The 26,241-nt window shown below is 42.0% G+C and overlaps 1 protein-coding gene across 6 annotated transcripts in view; it reads left to right on the top strand.

The window, feature by feature from the left end:
• LOC309718523 (tetratricopeptide repeat protein 28-like) overlaps positions 1–26,241 on the top strand; it is a 190,854-nt gene that overhangs the window by 107,523 nt on the left and 57,090 nt on the right. For all 6 annotated transcript variants that reach the window (XM_082553855.1, XM_082553857.1, XM_082553856.1 and 3 more), the window contains 3 exons: positions 9,021–9,168; positions 16,874–17,146; positions 18,905–19,035. In XM_082553855.1, coding sequence (XP_082409981.1) covers positions 9,021–9,168; positions 16,874–17,146; positions 18,905–19,035 — 552 coding nt within the window. The remainder of the gene's footprint in view (positions 1–9,020; positions 9,169–16,873; positions 17,147–18,904; positions 19,036–26,241) is intronic.

The raw sequence follows: 26,241 nt of genomic DNA, 5'->3' as shown, positions 1-26,241 counted from the left end.
TGTGCAGTGCTCAGGCAGAGCCGAGCCAAGGATCTAGTTGAGAGGGGCACGGAAATCTGTTTAACACCCTGACCCTTGCAGCCTTACATCTAAACACTCTTAAGATGCTAATAGGAATGCAACTATGCTAGCTGCATCCATGTGACAAACCGGGCTATAAATCACGGCGGCAGAGTGTGATGTGGCTTTTCTAACATTGGAATTAACATGCTTGGAATGAGCTACGGGGAGATAGTGATTTTTTATATTTTTATCTGATGTTTTAACACTTTCCATCGGTTTGTTTCCTCTGTGAGGCCGTCAGTTATGGTGGACGTGCACGTAGCAGAGAGAAAATTGAATTTCCTCTGCCAAACAGTGCATTGTGACAGCGTGTCACTGCCCGACCCCACAGCTTGCCACTATTGTGCTGTTTCATCTGTTTGTGATAAATGAGCAATATCAGTCTTTCCCTTCTGTTTCACTCCGACTGTCACAATAGATGTACGCCATATGACACTCCACCGGTTACAAGGCCTGACCTTTTTTATTGAAGGTTCTCTTTGTCTTTTGATAATTGTTTTTAGAAAGCGTTAAACCATCCCCCTAACCAGATAATGCAAGACTCAGTGAATACAGAATACTCAGCATTGATTCCGCATACCTGACTATGACCTTTTCCAATCTGGAGTCCTACGCTGCCTGCCAGTTTGATGTGAGCCGGCTAATCGATTCCTTGCAGCCATGAGAGACTCCTACATTGTCTCTCACACTGAAATCCCTGCCAGGCAACCTGGAGTATACCTGAGTTTCATTGTCGCCACTCACTGAATAATGAAACATTTACCCTTTAATTGCCAGCTCTACATAGAATGATCTGTTTAATTTGCTCTCATTAAAGCCATCTAATCTAATGGGCTAATTAGGGGCTTTGGATAGTACAGCAATCACCAGAGTGTACAACGCCTTTAGGGAGGAATGCATCAATGGATCATAAATATTTTACTGTGTCTACCTACATGCAGATTGCGAGGTGTCTCAATTTGACTTGCATAGGTGCTTAACATGCACCTTTGATGTGGCTTAGCTTGTTAACAAAAATGTCACTGTACAGTTAACCGGGAGTATTCTACAAAAGCCCTCAAAGTCAGCACGTAAGGCAAAACAAAATCCTGTAAAAGCAACATTTTTTCATTGATTGGCTGGATTATTGAAGACATCTTTCATCCAGTGTGAGGGGAAAAATGAGTCTGTCACTGCTTTTTTTTCTCCTCGCAAACAGAACGCAAACGGACAGATAAACACAGATCGATCGATGCAGGTCAGGGATGTTTTGCCGTTTTAGGGTTTGGCTTTATTAGATTGGGGAGACAGTAATAGACAGGCAGCTGCGTCATGATTCCATCCCTGTGACCCCGGGGCCAAAGGTTTATGTTTGACCCAGGGCAATGGGTGTAACGCCCCCACTGGTCCTCCTGGGGATCATCGGACCTCTTCAACCATGGGGGACTGGGGGGTGTCTACCTGCGAGGAGTCACGGCAGATGGATAGAAGCTCGCAGTTTTGGCTTCAGAAATAGATTTAATTAAGCAGAGGCTCCATTGTGCTTCTTCTGTGGCTTTCAGCTTGTCAGCTTGAAGGGCAGTGGGCCCAAAGCTGCAATCATTCCATTTCACTTTTTCAACTGTTCTCCCAGCTAATTTGTCATAGCCGACAGTTATCCCTGGATATTAAATTAAGCAGCTGACATTTTGTGTACCCGCCGAGTCGACTGTGTCACCTTGAAAGTGTAGTGGCGGAGATGTGCAAGGGATGGCGCAGGCACATGTCTTAAACCCTGGTCGACACATGACATTTCTGGGCCACACTGGCAACCAGGCAACAACACCTATAGTTAAAGAGCAAAGACAGAGAGGAAAGGAAAGCAGCAATGCCTTTGTTCCTGTCACGCTATTAGTGTTAATCTAATCCCAGCGTCCTGGCCGGTGTGGAAAGCTGATTTCAAGTAATACACGTTTATTGGAGACAGATGGGCGATTTTCTTCTCGAGATATTGATGTATTTTTTCTCAGTTTGTGTTTGTGTATATGCGTGTGTGCCTGCAGTGTGTTTGCAGCCTGCTGTCCCTGTTTGATGGACTGATTTGGGTTCCATTATGTCACCAGCGGGGGTTCAGTTCAGAGTCGTAGCTTTGGCACCACTCGCCCTGTGGGTGATCAGAATCCATCTGCAGCAGGCGTATCCCAAACACAGTACAGCACTGAAGGGTGTGGCACGATCTAAACGGAGCTTATGCGGCTTCTATTGATTTCCACATTTGAGTGCATCTCTATTATTGCTGATCACCGATGAGGACAGCAAGCTACACAAGGCCTTGGGCTACCGGAGCACAGCTGTAGCCATCTGTTCGGTGACAGGCCGTCTGCATTGTGTGTGAGGAGCTAGGCTACTTGTTTAGAGAGACATCAGTGTGCGTGAGATTTTACGCCTCTGAATGTGAGGGAGAGAACTGCTTCAGCTGTTAGTTAAAAAAAACCTGAACACATGGGCGTGTTTCCAGCTCCAGTGCCCTTGGTGCAAATTACCTATGCTATTTGATTCCATTCTGAAAATGACAGATTTGGGATCAGGCCTGTTGTCTGGGTGCATTTTGTCTTAGAACTACTACATGCATCTCACACTGCAATTTGAGAAAAGAAACTGTATGTGGACACACGTGCAGATACACAAATACTGCAAAATGGTTACAGCTTCATATTTAATGAAATTATAAGACAAAAACAGAGTTTGTGCAATTCTAATTAGCTTGGAAGTCAGCATTTCTTGTGGCCACCTTTATTCTTCAACACAGATTTCTTGTCACTTCTTGAAGTAGTCTTCAGGAATAGTTCTCCGGGCTTCTTGAAGGACATTCACAAGCACTTTGATGTTTGCTGCCTTTTGTTCTGTTCTCTGTCAGGATGAGCCCACACTGCTTTAATAATGTTGAGGTCCGAGTGCTACAGACTGGTTTTCTATCCAGGTATGCTTTTACAACATCATCAGTGTGTTTGGGATCGCTGTCATGCTGAAAAATGAAACGGTTGCCAGTCACACACTTTGCTTAAGTGCCAAATGCATCTCTCAGGTCCTTTGTGAGGTTTTTGCTGAATTTTTCCCCCTATTTCTTAAGGACACGACTTTCAGATGCTATTCATCTGCTGTGGATTGTTTTTTGGACTACCACTTTCTCTTTTGTCCTTCACTTCACGTCCAGTTTTCTCAATTTTTTAAGGACATACAGCACAGCATCCAAAGATGTGCAAGGTTTTCAGCCAACTCTTTGGGAATCACCTTGTTGGTGCAAAAACACTATTTTATGCCTGCCAAATTGTATTATCTTTGTCATTTTTCATAGATTCGACTAAAAAAATGGGAATAAATTGTGTCTTTTGACTAGCTGCTAGTAAAAAATGTCTGTTGGTGTGCACACAACAGTGGTTCCTCCTTTGAGTTAGGTGCTTTTTTTTAAACTTGAATGATTCATAGGTCAGTGTTGAGTGGCTTAAGAAACAAACAAAACAAAAAAAACATTCCTCCAAAAATGGTCAGGTACAAAGTCTGGACTGAAAATAAGCGAAAAAGCAGCCAAATGTCCAAAACTTTGAAAGACCTTCAAAAATCTTGGAGAACTATTACTCAAGAGCTCTTCAGAAAATTATACAAAGTCTGGTTATTTGGTTTTCAAACGGCGCTATAAGAAATTCTGTACAAGTGCTTATATCAGGAACAGCGCTGACTGCGTACACACACAGTGAAACTTCGTTTACCAAATCATATTACTGTTGTAACTGTAGGTTACAAATGATCTTCTTATGGCTTCTTATGGCCTCTGACAGTGGACTCATCTCTGTGCTTGTCCTGCTAGACCTCAGTGCAGCATTCGATACTGTTGACCATAATATCCTATTAGAGCGATTAGAACATGCTGTAGGTATTACAGGTACTGTGCTGCAGTGGTTTGAATCATATCTATCTAATAGACTCCAATTTGTACATGTAAATGGAGAGTCCTCTTCACACACTGAGGTTAATTATGGAGTTCCACAGGGTTCAGTGCTAGGACCAATTCTGTTTACATTATACATGCTTCCCCTCGGCAGCATCATTAGAAGACATAGCATAAATTTTCACTGCTATGCAGATGACACGCAGCTCTATCTATCCATGAAGCCAGGTAATACACACCAAGTAGTTAAACTGCAGGAATGTCTTGAAGACATAAAGACCTGGATGGCTGCTAACTTTCTGCTTCTTAATTCAGATAAAACTGAGGTTATTGTACTCAGCCCTGAAAATCTTAGAAATATGGTATCTAACCAGATTCTTACTCTGGATGGCATTACCTTGGCCTCCAGTAACGCTGTGAGGAACCTTGGAGTCATTTTTGACCAGGATATGTCCTTCAACGCACATATTAGACAATTATGTAAGAATGCTTTCTTCCATTTGTGCAACATCTCTAAAATTAGAAATATCCTGTCTCAGAGTGACGCTGAAAAACTAGTTCATGCATTTATTACTTCCAGGCTGGACTACTGTAATTCATTATTATCAGGATGTCCAAAAAACTCACTGAAAAGCCTTCAGCTAATCCAAAATGCTGCAGCAAGAGTCCTGACAGGGACTAGAAAGAGAGAGCATATTTCTCCTGTTTTGGCTTCCCTTCATTGGCTTCCTGTTAAATCCAGAATTGAATTCAAAATCCTGCTCCTCACATACAAGGTCTTAAATAATCAGGCCCTATCTTATCTTAATGACCTTGTAGTACCATATCACCCTATTAGAGCACTTCGCTCTCGCTCTGCAGGCCTACTTGTTGTTCCTAGAGTATTTAAAAGTAGAATGGGAGGCAGAGCCTTCAGTTTTCAGGCCCCTCTTCTGTGGGACCAGCTTCCAGTTTGGATTCGGGAGACAGACACTATCTCTACTTTTAAGATTAGGCTTAAAACGTTCCTTTTTGCTAAAGCATATAGTTAGGGCTGGACCAGGTGACCCTGAATCCTCCCTTAGTTATGCTGCAATAGACGTAGGCTGCCCTACGTCTAGCCTACGTCTAGCCTACGTCTCCCATGATGCATTGAGTTTTTCCTTTCCAGTCACCTATGTGTTAATAGACCTCTCTGCATTGAATCATATCTGTTATTAACCTCTGTCTCTCTTCCACAACATGTCTTTTATCTTGTCTTCCTTCTCTCACCCCAACCGGTCGCAGCAGATGGCCGCCCCTCCCTGAGCCTGGTTCTGCTGGAGGTTTCTTCCTGTTAAAAGGGAGTTTTTCCTTCCCACTGTCGCCAAAGTGCTTGCTCATAGGGGGTCATATGATTGTTGTTTTTTTTTCTCTGTATCCATGAAGCGCCTTGAGGCAACTTTTGTTGTGATTTGGCGCTATATAAATATAATTGAATTGAATTGAATTGAATTGAATTGTTGCTCGGTGTTCTGATCCATTTGGTAGTCGTATATATGTTTTCACTAGATTTTTTTCTTTAACCCCGAGATCTTGAGGAAAGCTCGACAAGTGGAAACACAGACATGTTCCCAGGGACTGAGGACACCTCTGGGGTTAGAGTGTACAGCCTAAGAAGGGGGCAAGGACATATGCTGAGACATTAATCTCCTAATAGAAAAAGAGCCTCCAACAGCTGGTGTTGCGCCGAATTCACAGTCTTAATCTTGTCAACTTTCTGTTCACTTGCTCTGACTGTGAGCCTTATTGTGAACAACAGAGCTGTCACTTGAAGAATATTGTCCATGTTTCATTGTAAGTGGCTTGTTAGAGCGAAAGAGCGTATTCAGCGGTGTGCGTGAGCTTATTTGTGTATATGCACAGGGAATGTTGGTTCCCCACAGTGTCTAGCACAGTGTATTGCGGTGATTTTTTGCATCATTTCCCTCTTCCTCCTAAGCATAAAAGCATGAATATTTAAAACTACATCAAACAAGGATTCATGAAATATTAAAATATTCGAGAAAGAAGAAAATCTTTTACCCTGTCTTTTATTCATATGTGTTTTGTAGGCTCTCTCTTTTGCTCTCACACACACACTCACACGTAATCACGCATTTGCACACATGCACATAAGCCCTCTCAGAATTCACCCACGGGTACGAACGACAAACCTTCCCCTCTCTATCCACTCTTCTGTGGTATCAGCACATTGCTGCATTAAGTACAAGACCCGAACATGCAAGAAGGTTCAATAATTCACCCCGGATTGAATTTCTGGCAAAACACATTATTCGAAGTCTTGGTTTGTCGATGTCATGTTGTAAAAAGATGCCAAACAGATGTGTCACGTTTCAGGAGGGCATGTGCTGCATGGGAACTTGGCAGGAGTGACTCTCTTTCTTTCCTGTTTAGGGAGCTGTTTCTTGGCTGAAAGATGAGACGCTGACACTCAGTTGTGCATACAATGTTGTACATTGACAGGTCACAGCAAATCTGCGATGCTGCCTCCTTCTTTGTAATGCTCCCTGTACCGTACCTCTGTTTATTTCTCTTGTCTGGCTAAGAGCTACAGAGGCTGTGCTAATCACTGTAGCAACAGCTCTGAGCAGATGCTGCTGTGTTTTTAGAAAAGATCCTTTTAAGCGTGGATTCAAATAAAAATGTGTAGGGGTAAACATCTTGTTTTTACAAAATGCTTCAATCCGTGCTAACAGCATCGCTAACCTGACGACATTATCTCTGCAGCACTATTTGATTTTGCTGCGTGCTATTCAGTCTTTTACTTGTACGTCAGTTTCGGTTTATCTTGAGCTCTCATCAGTATCACGATCACCATTGTCCCTAATTAGTATTCAGCCACTGCAATGTAAATTCAGTGGAGCCCTCTGTTTTAACAGCGGTACTTGGTTGAATTGACTTGTTGGATTATGCCGAGGCTGAGGTTATGTGACATTTATGTCTTTGTGCAGCCATATGGTGTATTTTGAAGCCCATGGGAGACTAATGGAAGAAGAAATCTTATAAGGCTGTATGGCACATCGATTCTGTCACTTTTGCAGTGATGCATTCAGTGTTGTGCTTCTGTTTTCCAGTATTTCAATGTATTTTCTAGCCGGTCTAGTCTTTCAACCTTATGTAGGACGAGAGAAGCTACAATGAAGTGATTAAAGAAGAGGACGTTTTTTTTTTTTGGTTTGACTCAAACCTTCCTTTTAAATACATCTTTTTCCCTTCATCTTCTTTCCCCGGTCGTCTCGGTCAGGGTACGGCGCTTAAGAGAATGAAAGGGAGAGCAGTCATATTGTAGGCTAAATCTAATCAAAGGGAGAAGTGCTTTTAAATGTCTTTTGTTCCCTTGGGCAAAACGTTTGTGGGGTCTCTCAATTCTAGCCAGTGCATCCTGCCCAAACTCCACTGCTGCTAGATGCAATTAATATTGAGCGGATTCCCTGAACCGTGCTCCACTCATATAATAACAGTGTTAGAACAAAGGTTAATGCTTTGAATTTAATCTCTGTCGTCGTCATTTTCATTGGAGATGTGATGCAAGTGAGGGGCGGCGGAAATGTTGAAGTGGGGGGCAGCAGGTCTGGAGAGAGATTGGTAGTCAGTGGGGGGTCTCGGACGGAAGCGAAATTAATTACTGGTCTCTGTAAATTCGATGTCATGTCTCATTTTCCCTAATCCTCTCTGCTTTTCTCACTTGCTAGTCGTGCTAACAGAGAAGCTTGGGAAGGCTAATGAAAAGGCCTCTTAGATGCTAATGGCAAATTAGCCCTTGTGTCACTTTTGGAAGCTATGAGTGGAGTTGCTGCCTACCGCGCGAGAAGTTAGCCAGATGGTAGCCTGGACCGCTGCTGCTACCCCTCACACACGAGCCAGCGCACAAAAAACACACCAGCGTAAGGGAGACTTTGGGACTCTTATCTCTTATTGCTTTGTAGCTGTAAATGTGCGACACGAGCCCATATATGACTATTCTGGGAGACACTTTGCTTTCTCCTGAAAGGGATTTATCGGTTTGGATTGTGAATAATGAGCGCAACGTAGTTTCATCTCTCTTTGCTGGTGTTGTAAGACTGGACCAGAGTCAGGTTTAACAACTCAGTAGGATTTCTGTCTGATCGGGCCTTAGACACAAACATACTGAGTTACTTGCCTGGATGAAAGATCTCTCTGCAGCTAGTGATTCCAAACAGACATGCGGGGGGGGGGGGGGAAAGCACACTTATTGTTGGGGCTTTGGATCGCAGAGACAGCGTCTGTTTTAGGTTTCAGTGTGCACAATGTTCCAAAAAAAAAAAAAAAGAATTAGTCTCTAACAGAAAGATACAATATGTTACAAGTTGCATGCAGTATCTGCCTCATGGTACTGATTTATTATGCTTCCAACAATGTGACTTTCCCAGCTCTGTGAATAAATGACTGGATGACAAATCTGTTTGAGTTCTGTCTCTTTGAAGGCTCTTCCATGTGTCCAAAACATTACGCAAATACATATCTGAAGTTAAAAAAAAAAAAAAGTATAGCAAAAACAGACTGGGCAGTTGGGTTACTCTTTTACAAGTGTGTACTGTCAAAGAGAATAAGTAATCTGAAGTATTTATGGGTGTTATTTTCTAAACTACAGGCAGACTTGAGTAAGTAGTTCTGTCTCATTCCCCTCTCTCTTTCCCATCACTTTTTTTTTCTAACAGCCAGAGAAATCCCAGCGCTCGACTTGTGCAGTTTACTCCCACAGCAAGGAGACAGAGAGCAAAAAAAAAAATTGAATAGAAAAACAATCGTTGCTCCTGAGAAGGCAGCCAGCCAGAGTGTAACATGTGCATTTATGTAAAACTTATAATCCAATTAACAAGTACAAAAAAAGCCAGTGATCACTCTATTATGGGAATACAAAGGAGAGAGGTGCCATGTTCAGAAAACTGCTCATGTGGAAAAAATGCTAATGGCGTGAAATGAGTGTGTCTGGTAATGTGTTTGAATAAAGCCCCATGCTGTGGCAGAAGACTTGAGCACTGATAGCTCTTTTACCTCCTTCTCTCTGCAGGCATACTTCCGACAGGGTGTTGCCCTTCAGTACCTTGGACGCCATGCCGACGCGCTGGCCGCCTTCGCCTCGGGGCTGGCCCAAGACCCCAAGAGCCTACAGCTACTGGTGGGCATGGTAGAAGCCGCCATGAAGTCGCCCTTACGAGGTGAGAAATGTGGCAGGTGAACACGTGCACTCTGTGCGCACGTGTCAGCAGGTCTTCGTGTGTGTGTGTCACTCTTTTTCTGCTTCACCTTATTCACGTTTCTGTCCTACAGCAGCCTAAAAGCCTGTCTCGGAGATAATCCTCGCTCAGTCAATAAATGCGTTGAGGTGACTTTACCTGTCAGTTTTGTACCTGTTTTGTGGGCAGGCCATCTCTCTATCTGCCCATCTTCCTGTCTTTGTGAGCGACTGGTGGTGTCAAGCACTTACCTTCGGATTCTAAGGAATGACGCCTGCAGCTTCAGCATATCTTACTGTCAGTCAGGCTGACACACATTGATAGCCTGTTATCTTAATGAGCATCCAGCACTAATGCCATTGTCTGTGTCTGCCCCTGTGTAAGCCTTTTTCTTCTTAAAGCTGAGTGGATTTATAAGTAGCGTATTCAGGCCAAGATTGTCACTAAAATGTGGTCTTTTTTTGTTGCGCACTGTTATCTGTTGTATCAAACAACTGCAGCGACCTGATTGTCCATGAGTAATCCGTATGGGCCAGCCTAATGAGCCTCAAACAAACCTGGCACCAGTTTTACTTTAGATGACCACTGCGGAGAATTTAATATGCTTCAGATCTAGATGGCACAGATTGCCAGCGTAGACTGTGAGTCATCCTGCAGTCTCGCTTTGTCATCACCTCCTTGCCAAACTCCTCTGATGCCGTGCCTCTGAATAAATGTGGCCTTGTTTTTATAATCCAAAAATTACTGCACTGTGCAGTGGATCAGTAGCTCAGAAGGCCTTTGTTCAGTGAGGAATCAGCATTTCCGTGATTGAATACCGTGCTCCTCTGAATATTCTTGTGCAAATGCGACAAAAAATATTGCAAAGAGAGAAAAGAATGGAAAGCCCATCTTAACGACAGTGAGCATATAAGCCTGCCATTGGAACCAAAACAAAAAAAGGCTTTGGGTGTGAGCCCAGACCTCAGCATTATGGACCAGAATGGGTCCTCTTAGTAGGGGTAGACCAACATTTAGCCCAAGCCACTTAATCTCTTAATTGTTTACCCTATTTCCCAGAGTGCCAGGCAACCACCAGAGGACCTAATCCAAGGTGTGTTGAGGAGAGGTAGTTAGGTCAAAGGATTAAGAGCAATGATCCTCTCAGAGGGACTCCTGGCACAAGGGGACGATAATCAATGTTACGCCAGCAAACAGGGAGGATAATCAGTGTTACTCAGCCAAAGTCCCCTGATAAGTGAAAGAAAGGTAGGCGAGCATTGCTTTCTCTCCTTCAAGCAGAAAGTGCCATGTTTCTGTCTGCCACGTTTAATAGCCGTGCAGTAATTCAGGATCCAGAGTTCGTTACCTCTGCTGCCATTTTAATTGGAACTAATTAACGCCAAATTATATTTATCAAAACCACTTTAAACACTTTAAAGAAGCATTTATCAAAGTACTTATCAAAATATTGCTTGTTAGTTGTGTAAAAGCCTAATTATATAATCATTGTAATAGGTTTCTTGCTGGCTTGCCTTTGGTGGTAACAACGTTGTTATAACTATGAAAAGTCTTTAGGTTGGCTCAAATTTATCGTATCAAAATTTCAAAATCCCTGGTAGCCCTTCGGGCAGGCACTCTTCAGTTTTTGGTAGCCCAAAATAAATTTAAGTAGCCCGAATAAAAAAAGAGGACAATTTTATACATTTAAGTATAATATTGTAAAGGAAACAAAACATCAATCTAAAAATATTTAAAACACAAATTACAACAACAAATTACAATCATCAACTCAAATATTTGGTTCTAATTGAACAGAAATTTCTATGAACTTGCAAGAACTGTGTAGAACATGAATCAGTGTTCAGTAAGAAGCAAGTGGAACCAAGATCTAGTACATTTGCTTTTTGAAGTTTGCAAAGACTGCTAAATCTTGCCAATGGTAGTTCACTCTTTGCAACATAGTACGCTGTTCTAAACAGCTTTTTCAGGACTTCTTGTTATGCTTGGTCTGTTTTTAGTATGTTTTTTGCAATTGGTGTTTGTTCTGGGAAAGATACTGCAGACTGAGCAATGATGCATTTCTTACATTTCTCATGGGTTCTGATGGGGTCTTTCTTAAAATGACTGGTCCCAGTAACAAAGGCGCTTGTCGACTCAGAAATCAAGGGAAACTCACAACACACCCGGCAGAACATTATGTTATTTAGCTCATCATATTCCAGCCACATAAATTCTTTTGTCCATGAAACCAAAAAAGCTGCGCTTTCCTTTTGCCTCATAGTCTGATTTGTCATAACTTCTCCGATTTGTGGTAGGCTTTTCTTTGGCTGCCCCTTCTTCACCCTGACCTGTCTTGTTTGGCTCTGCAGAACTAAAATACCTGCGTAACTCCATCTGCTTTTACACATACTTACATAACGATCAGCAATTCTCTGCGCAATCAACATCTATCACATGTTTAAGCTTGCTGCAGGAGATTTCACTTGTCATGTTTGATAGTAAGCTAACGATTGATAAGACGATGCCAGAGGAATTGGTGCGCAATTAATCTGTGACTCACCAATCAGTGCTGCCGCTCTCTACACACAGTTCGCGCGATCGCAAAGTGAAAGTGAAAGCAAAAAACAAGCGCAAACTCAAACGCGATTTCAATGTGTCACATATTGACAGTGGCTCATCGATGACATAATTACTCAGCTACATTTGCGAAAGAATGCAAAAGCATTGACATATCTTTCCTTCCTATGATAGCCCGACGGGCAGAGCTGAGATGGATTTTGGTAGCCCGACTGGAAAAATCGCTAGCCCCGGGACGTCGGGCTAGCAATTTTGCGAGCCCTGCACTGAGTGGCATGAGCAGTGACAACGCAGCCTCTTATGTTTTCGCTAATGTCATCAGAATCAGAATACTTTATTAAACTGAGGGGAAATAGTGTGTTATTATTGTGTTTCGGTCCCGTGGAGAATATTCCTGCTGTTCTTCCTGTTCTCATTCTGTGTCTTGTTTGTTTTCTTCGAGGGCCAGAGAGAATCTTAAGGATCCATTAGTTCTTAATTGTTAATCATTGGGTTATTTTACACACATGCTAACTAAAAAAGGTTTTTCACTTGAAGCTCAGTCCAGTTGAACCATGAAGGACATGGTGTGGCAGCTATTGACCCAGGCTGCTATTAAAAGATTTTCATTTAACTAGAGTTTCTGGGCACTGTGTGTCTTAAGGCAACTAAGCAGAATACCTGCTAATGCAAAGTACACTTGATTTTATACCATGGGCATCATCTTAAAAATAATAATAGATAGAAAAAGTTGTAAATATTTTTGGTTCAAGTACAGCTAGCAGTTTAAGTATTAGTTAAATGAATGACCTAACCATTGAATGAGGAAGATAAAAGCATGTTAAGACAGCTGTCGTTTGACTGAGGTGTCAGACAGTAATGCTATCTTTTTCTCATGAAAGTTTCCAAAACAACTTTTTAAAAATTCATTTAAACCAAAAAATCGCTCAGAGCCACATTTAATTATGAAGCAGTCCCAAAGAGCCAGCAGCAAAATAAAAGGGACTGATTGGAGTGAAATCTCCACAGATGAAGACACAGATAGTGGATGTGATATATGAACGCTTAAAAAAATAATGTGATTGCATCGTTCAGTAGTGCGAGGACTCAAAAGGAAAGTGAATACCCTGCTCTGGCTGCATAGTTAATATGGGAAACTAATGAAAAATACGGACAGGCTGCTTAGAAAATCACTGAAATTTGGTCTTACAGAGTGACCAAAAATAGTCTTTATAATGAACAAAGTAATACGGACCATACAAAAGGCTAGAGCAAATTTGCTTAGATAACTTAAGGTTGTTTGAGAAATGGAAGTTAAAAGAAATCTGACAAAATGAACAGAATAAATTGCAAATTTGTACCTAAAAACTAATATTTTTTAATATTTTCTGGAAAAAAACAACCTTCATAAGTACAAAAATCACATTGTTTGACACGACTAACATTACTAAAGTATTAACAGAAGAAGACCACAACATGAAGTGGGCAGTATGATTAATTCAGTATCATTAATTCCAAGAAGCATCTTTAATTCTTATATAGGCACTGACGCGTGGTCATGTGGTGCATTTTAACGTCTTCCTACAAGGGGAGGAGCTTAACATTATAAAGTAGTTTGAATATCTTGGTCTTACTTTGGTCTCTAATCTTTAAAAGTCGCCCTTTTTTATGTATACATTTCTTATATTTTTTATAATGACATTCCTCTTAAAGAAACAGGAAATAAGTGAAAGGTATGTGGGTGAAATTGATCTCGGAGCATAAAGAAATGAAGAGATGTTAAACAAAATAGTATCCAAAAGTAGTGACTTATGGGTAAAGTAGTGTGCCAGTAGTGATGGTCTGTTGAAAAAAAACTATGAAGCAATAAATTAGAAATGGTAAGCTGAAAGCTGTCCAAATACAGTTTTGAAATTACTCTTCTGAACATGAAAGGTATTAAAAGGGAATGCTATTCTTTCAGTTTATCTGACAAGGCTGTGTGGGTACTAAGAGGGAAAAGGTTGGAAACCACTGCAGCCTAGCAAGCTGACCTCCCTGGAGAGAGCAAGGAAGGAGGATTTTTATGTATTTATAATAATTTTTTTTGTTGCTGAGAGGATTAGTTAGTTTTATTCTGCATTTTTCTTTTTCTCAACAGATTCAGTGAATGATCAAGTCAGACAATGAACTGTTCCTACCAGAAGTTGTTAATATAGTTTATTTTTTAGGGGTAAAAACTGCATTGTTGACCGATAAACCACAGCGAGTTAACACATTGCTGTGTTAATTTCAAAGAAAGTAAAGCAGCCAAAATATTTGATTCCAAACCGAATACACTGCTGGAAAAAAAGAAACACAACTCTTCACAGGGGGCGTTTTTGCCTAACGAACAAAGCGCTGGGTGGCATTGACAGTGCAGGTAAAATATTTTACTTTTAGTCTTTTAATGAGATTTCTTCCACGACTTGTATTTAACTCGTCATAATCACAAATGAAATCCAGCTGGCAGCAAACATTTACATTAATTTCAAAGGGAGAGGATGGTAAAGATAATCTTATCGAGTGATATTGTATCGCAGAGGCAATTTCCATGAAATCGAGGGATTAAAAATTAAAAAGAGTATTTTATAGCTTCACCAGTCCCGCTGATGACACGTGTGCCTAATGCAGGAGGGAGAGTGCATGCCTTATATCTTTATTCACATGAAATGGAAGGCAGACTATGGTGCATTAGTGATACTGTATGCAGTCATGCTCTGCACATATCCAGTCACTAAAGGAACGTATGGCTCTGACTGCAAAAGCAATATTAAAAGGCAAAAGGCGAGAAAGAGGTACAACGTTATGATGTTCTGTTAGATGTTTTCTGCGACACGAGGGCTGTTATTCTTGCTTCATATACAGTATTGTGGAAAAAATATTCACCCTCTTCCTGACTTCTTATTTTATTGCATATGCATATGTCACATGTACATGTTTCAGATCATCAAACAAATTTTAATATCGGGTAAAGATCACCTGGGTAAATAAAAAATACAGTTCTTAAATTATGGTTTCATTCTTTTCATTTTTTGGAAAGCTGAGTTTAATTCGACTTGTCACACCAGACCTGCCAGACCTGTTCGATTAAGAAATCTGTTTAATAGAATCTGTCTGACAAAGTGAAGTAGACTAAATGATCTCAAAATGACACACATCATGCCCAGATCTAAAGAAACAGTCTGGATAAGGTTACACAAGCTATTTCTAAGGCTTTGAGACAGTGAGACGAGGAGCAGCGGTGAACCTTCTCGTGAGTGGCGAGCCCACTAAAATAGCATTTCATAAAAAGAGCATCACACCAACAAACATGGTGGTGGTAGTGTGATGGTCTGGGGCTGCTTTGCTGCTTCAGGACCTGGACGACTTGCTCTAACAGTGAATTCTGCTCTCTCCCAGAAAATCCTGAAGGAAAATGTCATCGATTTGTGCCCTGAAACTCCAGCAGACCTTGGTTCTGTGACAGGACAATGATCCAAAACACACCAGCAAGTCCACCTCTGAATGGCTCAAAATGAACAAAATGCAGGTTTTGGAGTGGTCTATTCAAAATCCACACTTAAAGAATCACCAGTTATTGCAAACACTTGACCTCCGTTCTTGCTGCCAGGGGTGGCACAACCCGTTATTAGATAGGCGTTTTACCTAACCAATGAAATAATCATCTAAAAACTGCATTTTTAAAAAAAAATTACAATTGTTATCTGTACAATAATAAAACTAATGTCATCATCTGAAACAATTACTTGTGACAAATATGCAAAAAAATCAGAAATCAGAACGGGGTCTTTCTCAGCCCTTTTTTCACAGCACTCTATTGGCCCACGACTCTATTCTCTTAAGCGTTTGTTTGTAAGCCCGTGTATGTGTGTGAAACAATCCAGTCAGATGTTGTCATAACTACCTGTTTAACGAATGAATGCAGCAACCATGACACCTTTTTAAAAAAGCATTCTCTCAGTGTTTGATTTATGAGTCAGCTCTTGATGTCACTCCGACAGCAATTACAAGCTATGAATGGATATTATATGCACGCACTGTCTCCATAAGCACGACACTCTGCCAAGTCCTGGAACAGAAGCGACGCTCTTGAAAGAGCATCATCAGTTATGCTTTTGAGTGCTTGTGTGAGGATGCATCTCATATTGTGCGTGTGTGTGTGTCTAGGTGAATTAGCATCTGTGGATGTTTCTCAGACTGAGTTACGACGAATTGTAGACTACACATCTGGTCACGCGTACCCGTTTGTACAGGCACGGACTTCTGTGAAGCGCTTTGCCCTGATTAGTAGCAATTCTCCTCGGGACATTTGCAAATACAGGGCCGTGTGAATTTACTCTGATGAATTCAAATGCGTACTTAACAGAAGAACGCTAATGCATCAGTAGACGGCAGAAAAAATAGATAACTGGGTAAGCCTCCCTTACTCACCCTTCATGTGGTTTGATGCTCATATCTGCCGGAGGACTTGGCAAGTCTGGAGGGGCCTTTGAATCCCGAATCCCACGTGGCCCACCATTGATTTATGTCATTGTGTGTATTTTCAGCCTCTTCGGAGGTCACCTTTCTGCATCTCCTTTGCTCTGCATTTCTCCACCGATGCTGTTGCTGTGCTTCAGCTGCAGTCGTTTCCCCATCACTTTTAAAACTGTCTCAAAACCTACTCATCGTGCGCCATTCCCTTAAATTCCCTCAAATATCCGTACTAGCTGAAGGAAAAGGCACAAATTTGGTTTTGCTCTGTGGTTTGTAAAGACAGTTGCCCCCAGTGGTCTAAACTGTTGCTATTTCTACACAGAACTGTTGGAAATTGCCTCTGATCACTCCAGTCAGAGTGGAAGAACAGAAAAATGGCTCGTATATTGAGTTATTGTTAAATTGTCAGTGAAAGCAGTCAGTCAGGCTGCAGGCTATGCTTACTGAGGCAGACAAAACACAACTGTTACTGGAGGAAAAGTAGAATCTAAATTCAGACAACAGTCACCTTTGTCGGAGACGTTAAACACGTAACAGTTATTGCAGTCAGTGTCAGATATCGGTGCCCATCAGAGTGTCAGAACAAGTTTCTCCATTGGAATAATCTGTAGTCTGTTTCTAATCTTGGCTTGCTTGTGTCTCTCCTGCACAGAGTCTCTCGAGCCCACCTATCAGCAGCTGCAAAAGATGAAGCTGGACAAAAGTCCATTTGTGGTGGTTTCTGTGATCGGCCAGGAGCTGCTGACAGCATGCCACCACACGGCCTCTGTTGTGGTGCTAGAAGCCGCACTGAAGATCGGCACATGCAGCCTCAAGCTACGCGGCTCCGTCTTCTCTGCCCTCAGCAGCGCTCACTGGTCCCTGGGCAACACAGAGAAGAGCACGAGCTACATGCAGCAGGACTTGGAAGTGGCCAAAACCTTAGGTAAGACCCCTGACTCGGGGTGACTGGATGCAGATAATATAGGTTAATATAGATTGCTTAGACACAAAAGTTCCCAGAGTGTGGCATTTCATTATTGTGCCCTATTGTTTAAAATGAAACAATCTTGAACTATAAATAATAGAGAGAAAATGCTCAGATCCTCATAAGCCCTTTGTCATTTTTTCTTGTTAAATTATGTAAACAGCTAATAAATGAGTGAAATCTTTGTGATCAGTCATCATACAGTATTTTGGACTGGTGATGACAGTGTCTGTCAATCAGTCAGCAGCTGTTGGGTGGTTATTAATGAGAATGAACACTGTGGTTTTATGTAATCTTCTAACTTTGTTATTTGTGCCATTGTGAAATTACGAAAGATTTGATCTAATTTGTTTGTTTCTTTAGTTTGTGACCAAATAAAATGATCCCATTAGCCGCAGTATATTTTGTGCTTAAAGTAGATGTAAGCACGAGGACAGTCTGAACAGTGTTTGAGCATTAAGCTTTGGCTGTTAGCGATCACCTTGTCAGTATGTTTAGCCACATAGATTATCACTGTAAGCATTACAGCATGCTAATGCTAGCCCTAATCAAAACGCATTCTTGTCCTCAACTCCAGCCTTACATAACTCATGTACTGCGTCTCTGCTTACTTTCATACCTGAGTTGCTCTTGATGCATCCATCGGAGCGTGTGTGCGCGTGTGTGCGCGTGTGTGCGCGTGCGTGCGAATGTTAGAAAGTGCTCAGGCAAAGATAAAAGCGTCGTATGAATGTGTGTGTGATTGGGTGAATAAGACTTGCAGTAGAAAGCACTTTAAGTACTCAGCTGAGAAGGAAGGCGCTGTATAAGTACCAGTCCATTTAACTTACCCATGTCACACAAACACAGTTCAAAAATTCGAGGTTCAGAACAAAACAAAAAACTGAAGAGCTTGTTTTGCCCGGTAACGCATAACAGGCACGTGCACTCTACAAAGTAGTCTGTACATGTCCAATGTAGCAAATATTTTAGACTAATTCTTGTGTATCGTGATGAGTTCTAGTATAAAAGTTGTTAGTGTGACCTTCCAGTGAAGTTTATTTCTTTTTTGTCTCTTTTGTGTATCTTTCCATCTGAATATATTCCACTAAAATGGTCAAATTCCAGTCGCTGCTTGGAATTTTCTATTTTGTTTGCTCAAAAATAAATAATGCCTGCAGTAAGTATGGATTTGCCCGTTTGGGATTAACATATGAAAAGGTGAGAAAGACAGGAAAGGAAAGGGAAAAAACTTCTGAAGGGAAGATAGGAAAAAATGAAAACAGGGAGTAGCACAGACTGGCTCCACTCTTTTTACCCCCACACAGTTTGACACATGACTGGGCAGCACAGCTGCAGATAAGGAGCTCTGGTTCTCAGGTAGAGCACAGAGACTTGTGCTTTACTTTGGCCCTGTCTGTGGGGCCTCTCTGTCAGGAAGAAATAATAAGGCTTTCCCCTTTCACCCTCTGGAGCATTGAGATCAACACTACCAGCTGTCAGAAAAGGCACTCTACTGTGGAGAACTTATAACGGGTTATAACGGCACTTTCCCTTTTAAGGGTGTAATGGCATGTCAGTGGCATAGATGTGGTTCATCACGTCCCTGTTTGACAGTGACAGTGGAATGATGTGAAATAATCACCGACTGGTTTGCAATCCTCTGAGCTATACTGTAAATTTTATTTGTTAACTCTTGAAATTTCATTCTCATCCCTTGTGGTTTTCCCTCTTCAGGTGACCAAACAGGGGAATGCCGTGCTCACGGGAATCTGGGCTCGGCATTCTTCTCCAAGGGGAACTACCGTGAAGCGCTGACCAACCATCGCAACCAGCTGGTTCTGGCCATGAAGTTAAAGGACAGAGAGGTAAGAAACGCACAAATTGCAGCAGTCTTGAAACGGATAGAGCGGAATAGCTGTCATCTCAGAGGGCGATAAATTGATGTTACTACCATTCTTTCCCTTTTTCTCTCTCCCTGAGTCTCTTATCATGTTGTAGTTGTGAAATTGTGCTGTGCCTAGCATTCTTCAGCTCTGTCTTTTAGAGGGTACTTGAAGGTGGAGGCTGAAGGTCACAGAGATGCTGCTCCGCTTTGTCTATTTAAAAAAAAGAAAAAACTGGCGTCAAGTTAATGTAGAGAACAAGTGAAGGTGATGGCGGAGGACGAAGAATGAGGAAGTTGTAATAAAGGGCAGTAGGATAGCCTTGGCAGCTGTTTCTCCTTATTATCAATGCAAAGTATTTATGCAGATATTATGTAGATGTGTATCTGGTTTGTGAAGCAGTAAGTCTGGGACTTTGGAGCATATGCCTGCTTTGGAATGTAATTTAGAGAGATTAAGTTGTTTGAGGCAGCGAGAGAAAGGAGGAGTTGGAAGGAGAGAAGAACATGAAGGAGAGGGAGGAAAAAAGTTGGACAGACTGATCCACTTTTCTTTCAATTGGTGCCCTCTTTCTCTCCTTGCTCTGTCATCTGCTTCTCTCTCCCTCTCTCTGCGGTCATTGGTGGGGGTTGACAGGTGCTTGTTCCAACACAATTCCTGTCGCACATGCAGAAGAATGGCCTCTGTTTCCCCTTCATTCCTTATCCTTCCCAACAGGCAGGCCTGCTTGTTTATGCTGCCTGATATCGGGAGACATTTAAACGGTCCAGCCAGACGTGGCACAATGCGCCAGGATGAAACTAACTGTTGAAAATGAGGCCAGAGGTGCCCTTGACATCTTTCACTCTCACATTCTGAGGACATGTGCAGAGCACAAGTCAGATTATAAGCCTACAGACGCCAGAGTGAAACCTCTCTGTTATTTGATGTTAGTGAGGGATACAGGCAACACATGTAAGGCGTTGACTGCTCTCAGCTATTTGACTGTTCTGCTAAAAAGAAATGTTTTGATTATATGAGATATAGACATGAGATAGTTCTTCTGGCCAGAGTTTGTAGTGACATCTAAAGACTGCAGAGAAGTATATCAGACTATCTGCCACTAAGGCCTGTGCTGTCACTTCACTGTCGCTTCTTAAAAGAAAACAGTGCAGAAACAGTGCTTCTATATGTGAAACACAAGTGGGAAACTGACCACTCATGTCTGCAGGAACATCTTTGGGTCTATTGGAGGTCATTGAACAGCATTAATCGTTGCCTCATATGCGCAAGGTCTCGATTGCCCCCTGCACAGCCAGCCCTACTTGCCCCCCTTGTCCTCTTGTTCATCTAAAGGCCCCTTAATCAGAGTCATATGTGTGTCACACCACCTGGTCTCCCTCAGAACACACTGGAGCCGAGTGGAGAGCTCATTACAGTCAGCCTGGTGTTTTTGTTCCTGATGTGGATTTTTTTATCTGGCCTTTCTGAAGCTGAGGTCACTTCCTAGAGGCCCGAGGAAGGATGTTGTTGCTGCCTGGATTTCCAGTGTCTGGCCTGCAGTCTAAGGGTGTTATGAAGGCCCTCAAGCAGGAGATGATGCATAGATTCTCAGGGAACATTGGGAATTTGTGCCATTGGTGACTTGTAACAACTTGAATTGTTTAGTAAATTTCCTGGAGACAATAATGAAATCACCTGGTGAAATGGTTCATTTAGGAAAAAAAATGTTGCGGACAATGGAACTGAGTTAATGTTGGATGTGGGTTTTGATTGCGTTAAGCCTAAGGTTTTAATCATGAAGCTAAAATGCTTGGATCTAATATGGACATGCATGTGTTTATATCCTCTTTTTCCTACGTTTGATAGCACTCTTATATTCAAAATCAAATTCAGGTCATTGCAGCTCCTGGAGGTTTTTCTTTTCCATAGTATTTGTTTTCTGTCTCACCATGGGAACTGGTCCTGGGTGACATCAGAAGCCCAAATCCGATTATACCGGCCCTGATTAGTTGGCATTAGTGATAGCTATGTCAGGAATGACTCCTCCTATATATTAGACTAACACAACTCTACTCAGAAACCTCTTCTTCTTCATCACGGAAACCTATCAGCATCTGTGCTAAAGGTATTAGGGAAGCCTTTCAGCAGGTATCAGTGCTGCTGGCCTGGGAAAATAGTGACTTTCACAAGCTGCATAAGCTTTCTAGCAAGGCCTGATAGTGTCCATAAGCCATTAGTTAGTTATGACTAAATCATGAGTTTAGTGTATAAACTCTCATACGATGTGAAAATGTGTGATTTTTAGGACACTCAGACCTGATGTTAGCTGGTATGCTGTTTGCTTATAACCAGTTATTGTTGTTGTTTAGCCAGCGAGTTGTCAGCTGTTTGGAGATGGGAGGGTCACTGGTCTAGTCTGCTGACAATAAGTAATTGCGGCAATATTGGAAATAAATAAACTTCAATTCAGGAGATGAGGCTGAGGTGAAGATGAGGAAGATGAGGTGGTAATTAGGGATGAGAGAGAGCAGTGGTGGAGGAGGCAGATGAAGAAGTGCAAGAGAACGACATCATGAGAAACGATCATGAAAATATACAAGTACAAATGTCTGACAGTGCTTTTTGTGATTTTTAAATTCAAAGTAACTCATAAGGTGTTCTCTCTGTATGGCTGGTCTATAGCTACATACATAAAACCCGATTAGGTAAAACAGCAATTTCCATCTCAGTCCACGAATACAAGTTTGCTGGGCAACACTGCGGTTCCACCACTGCTATGTATTTTTAATGTATTAGTTCTAAATTTTTGAGAAAGCATCAATTTGTTGGCAGATATAATTACACACTTTTCAATGCTTATTTATGAATAGAATATTATTTTTTCCTGTTAAATACCCTGTAACAACTACTTACTCTACCTCTAAGTATCAATAACAGAGCGTCATTAACTAGGATGCTTTATAAAAGTAATTGGTATGTGTTTTTGGGCTGGTGCTAAGAATCAAAACCTGTCCTTTTCAGTGCTCTGTGGGACGTTTGCTGTCATTTTTGCAGGACCTTTTTTGAGAAGGCTAAGGCAACAGCTCAGCACATAGCGGAGATTCATGTACTTTCTGTGTATCAAACATACACGCAGTTACCCTCAGGAAAATCAAGGTCAGCATGCAGCCTAATCCTGCATTTTTCACAGAAAGCATAAGCTTGTGTTTATACATGCAGCTCGCTGCCCTTTCCTCTTTCTCACTGTTGTTCACATAGTCGTCAGTGTCCAGTCTGTGCACTGTGGATTTTGTTTTGTTTCTTTTGTCAAAACCACACATGGGATAACTTGTGTCTATACAGAATTATTTCTACTAAATAAAAAATAGTGTATTGTAGAGGAAGTCTTTAGTGTCCTGATGGCCTGTGTGAACATTCCACCAGGGACCTGACAACCTTGTCCACACACTTAAAGGGAGTTTCTCTCAAACAACATGCATAGCTGCATGCTGGGCCTGTCCTCTAGTGTTTTTAAGTAAGATGTCCACTTAAGGATTGGGTCACTGACCCCAGTGCACCCAAGCCTTAATGCAGGCTCTTTTTAGGATGAGGACCCTCCTCTATCAAGTGTAACTGGAGATAATCCAGGAATCAGTATTTTCCCCGTAGAAAGATTTCAAATGAATGCTATATAAATAAAACTTATGGATAGTTAGGTAGTGAAAATCTAATAGCCAGTGTCTTTGCTATAGAAACAAGGAACTGACTGTTAGTCAGCTTAATATATAGTAGGGGAATCCCAACTTTTCCTGCATTGGTGTCACAAGTGCCAGTCAGTCATGGCTGGTGTATTTGAGCTGCTAATTAGGGCTCACAGAAAGGTTCCCATAGTGGGATGCTCGCCCAAGCTAATCAGAGTACAAGGGTTATATCCAAAACATTGCATTCTTAAGTCGTTATGGATACAGATTATAGTAAGATTGCACTCATTAAGTTAATTACTGACATCTGAGCATGTGGTGATATCATTAGGAGAAGTCAAACAACTCAAAAAATCAAATGTAGCCAGATATGGTACAGGGGGGGAGCTAAAAGTGGACTTTAATGGTTACTATTCTTAGCCTTATTGGTTCTTTGTACAATGAGGAATTAATAACTCATCATTTTCATTACAGTTATACTTGTTCACTTTTATTTTTGCCTTGAAATAAAATATCTTTTTTGGAGAATGCTGCAGTAGCATTGTTACCATGGTTCTATAACTCTGATGAGTAGTCTAACAAACAGAAGTTATAGCTACCGCATGCAAAAATTCAATAAGTTGTTATGAACATGGGTAAACTCGTAATCACGTAAAGAGGTTATATGGCTTAACGTTTGTGACAAGGTAACATATACCTCATCGCGTATGTGTGCTAATAGTGGTACTAATAACACAACTGACAGTAGTAGACATAAATCAAAGCTGTGCCACAGTAGCTACTGTTCTCTGCAACATGGTGCACAGTTTCCTGTCTGTGATGAAGGAGCAGCGACAGACAGAAAACAGGGATCCCATATGAGGCTTGTCTATAACTCAAGAGGCAGTACAGTACCTGGATTCTGTAATGTCAGTAAAGACGCCAGGCCTAGGATGTCTTTTCATCTTCTAATAACAGTGGAAAATCTCTGTTGTGGCTCTTTATGGCACAGTTCAGCAGAAAAGTCAGGCATCCTGTTAGATCCCTGCTTTCGGCTGACCAGTGTGGCAATAATAGCTCATCGTTATGAATCTGAAATGATGAAGAACTGGAAAAGAGCAAACAAAACAGAAAAGACAGCAGAGGCGGGGTAAAGGCTCAAAGAATAAATGCTCTGTCATCCACGAATGGGAACAGGAGCTGCAGTCCAAACCAGTGAGGTCATTGGCTAGCGTGAAGTTAGTGTTTTTCTTTAGCTCACTGCTTTTTGGAAATAACCTTAAGCAGAATTTAAGCTGTCAGATATATGCAGAACAGATAAAACATAAGCTAACTTGCTAGTCTTTGTAGCTGTGTCTGTGTCGTTTCCAACTTTTGTTTTGTCCCAGTTTCCACACCTGGCTTTTTCCAAGGCCTGCCAGTAACCATATTTAACAAAGGCTCTCTCTGTCATTGTGAAACAAAGCTGTTAAACTAGGTCTTTCCTCTCAATACTCCTGTTTGCCGCCTCTTCTGTTTGTCTGTGACGTTTTCATCTTAAATAGTAGGTTTAACTAGAAGGAGGTAACCCCTAATTTGGGCTGTGAGTATTTAGGAGAAACTGAGGCGGGCTGGCAGTGGTGCACTCGATAATTATGTTTTGTGTGATGTTAAAAAGAGTCTCCACTGCTGACTCCCCCAACCCCAAACTGAAATGGAAATCACAATCAGAGAAGGATACAAACAATGTTTTTTTTTGTCCTTTTTTTCCATAGGCCCCCACACTACTACTTCATCTTCCACCACCATTCTCCTTTTAATTCTGGCTTTGTTCATCTAAGCTCTCCTTCCCTTTCACGCCATCTGCTGCAAGGAATTTGCCCCTCACGCTGAAAATGACACGGACTGTTTCGTCATGGGTGTTTATCTTGCTGCTTGTTTGGGGCTGTATGGATCCTGCTGGACCCTAGCTGGTATAATGAGGCTGAGGGCTGAGAGATGAGCCTCTAAATAAGGGGTGAGGCAGAGGACTAAGTGTGGGTGTTCCTCTTGTCAGGGTCTGGGTTTGTCAGTGTTTGTCAGCACTCCAGCAGAGGAGGGGATCATTAAGGAGTCATTAGTGTATGGACGTGTGCCTCCACCACTCGTCTTGGGGCCCACGCTAATAGAGGATGGAAGGGGAGGGGGGCAGCTTGGCACCCTTGTCTTTTTTCTGTAACCTTCACTGCTTTGTTGATTAAAAAGGATTTGGGGATGATTAGAGGGGTTAATTTAGCAGAAATGCTGGGTGGGGGCAGGAAGAGATTGCTGTCTAACTAAATAAAAGACAACACACCTGTTTCTTACAGTGCACGCTTCACAGGGAAAGGTGGCTTTGTGAGGGCACTCAACTGTTGATATTAAAACCACTATGAGCAATACTACCTTGCACAGAAGTATTTGCTTCCTCACCTCCTGCTGTGCTGTGCTGAGGCACAGAGCTGGCTGTAGTGCAGCATGTCCAGCTCGCTTTGCCTTAATGACACACAGGCTCTCCTCGGCCCACTGGTTTAGAACTGCTCTGCAGCCGCTCGCTTAGCCATGAATCATGAGAGATGGACGGCAGGCATCAGCCAATGGGCCGTGACCAGAGCCGAGGTACAAGGATTGCGTGTGTGTGTGCTTTATTTTCAGCACACATCTGTGCTCCCATATTCTAGTGTGATGTAAGTGTGTCATGTCCTGTTCATGTGCATGTTAGTCTTGGAGCTTTTCAGTGTGCAAACAAACATGAAGCACAATATAAGATTGGGGGGGGGGGGGGGATGATGGTTTCCACCTTTATACTGTTCCAGTATTATGGTGTGTGTACTGATTTGTCCCCTAACACACTACTGACCCAGAACATGGACTTTCATGCACACCAGAGTCCAGGCATCATCACCATGTGTATGTATGCACACGTATGCAGGCGTGTGTATTTGTACTGTGCATTTGCTGCATTCGAGGTGACGCAGTGTTGTGTCTCCCCCAGTGGAGCATTTGGAAGGCTGTCAGAGAGATGAATGACTGCCGTTATATCGACTAGTGCTCCCTGCCGCCTCCTCCCTCTTTCCTTCCTCAGTGCCCCGTGCTCCATTTCTCCTTTCCTCTACCCTTCCACATCACCTCCACTTCTTTTCGTTTCTTCTCTTCCATTTCCCCCCATCTTCGTGTAATTTTCTTTCCTTCTCTATGTCTGCTTTTATAGAATCACACACCATATCGCTATATTCTCTGTGAGCATTGCCTTTAGAAAGAGCAGAGACAGTGCAGTGTTGCAGGATTATTTGCTATCATGGGCTTGGCTTTTTTAAATTGACAGCAAATCTGGATGTTGCATGGTCTCTTTGATTTACTGGTTAAAGAATCAATGCAGAAGCATCACAATCCCTGTCTCTAATGCTACTCTAACAAGACTTAAACTCTATAGTTCCTTGTGTGGATTGAACTTCGCAGAATTGGGAAGTTGAGCAATTTGTCTTAAACAACAAACCTTGTCTATCTTTTCATCCCTTGCTGCTCCAATCAGTGGCGAGTGATTAAATAA

Source organism: Aulonocara stuartgranti (genome assembly GCF_965226115.1).
Source record: "Aulonocara stuartgranti genome assembly, chromosome: 12".
NCBI lineage: Eukaryota > Metazoa > Chordata > Actinopteri > Cichliformes > Cichlidae > Aulonocara > Aulonocara stuartgranti.
The sequence above is the reverse complement of the archived record's forward strand: the minus strand, read 5'-3'. Positions and strand labels throughout refer to the sequence as shown.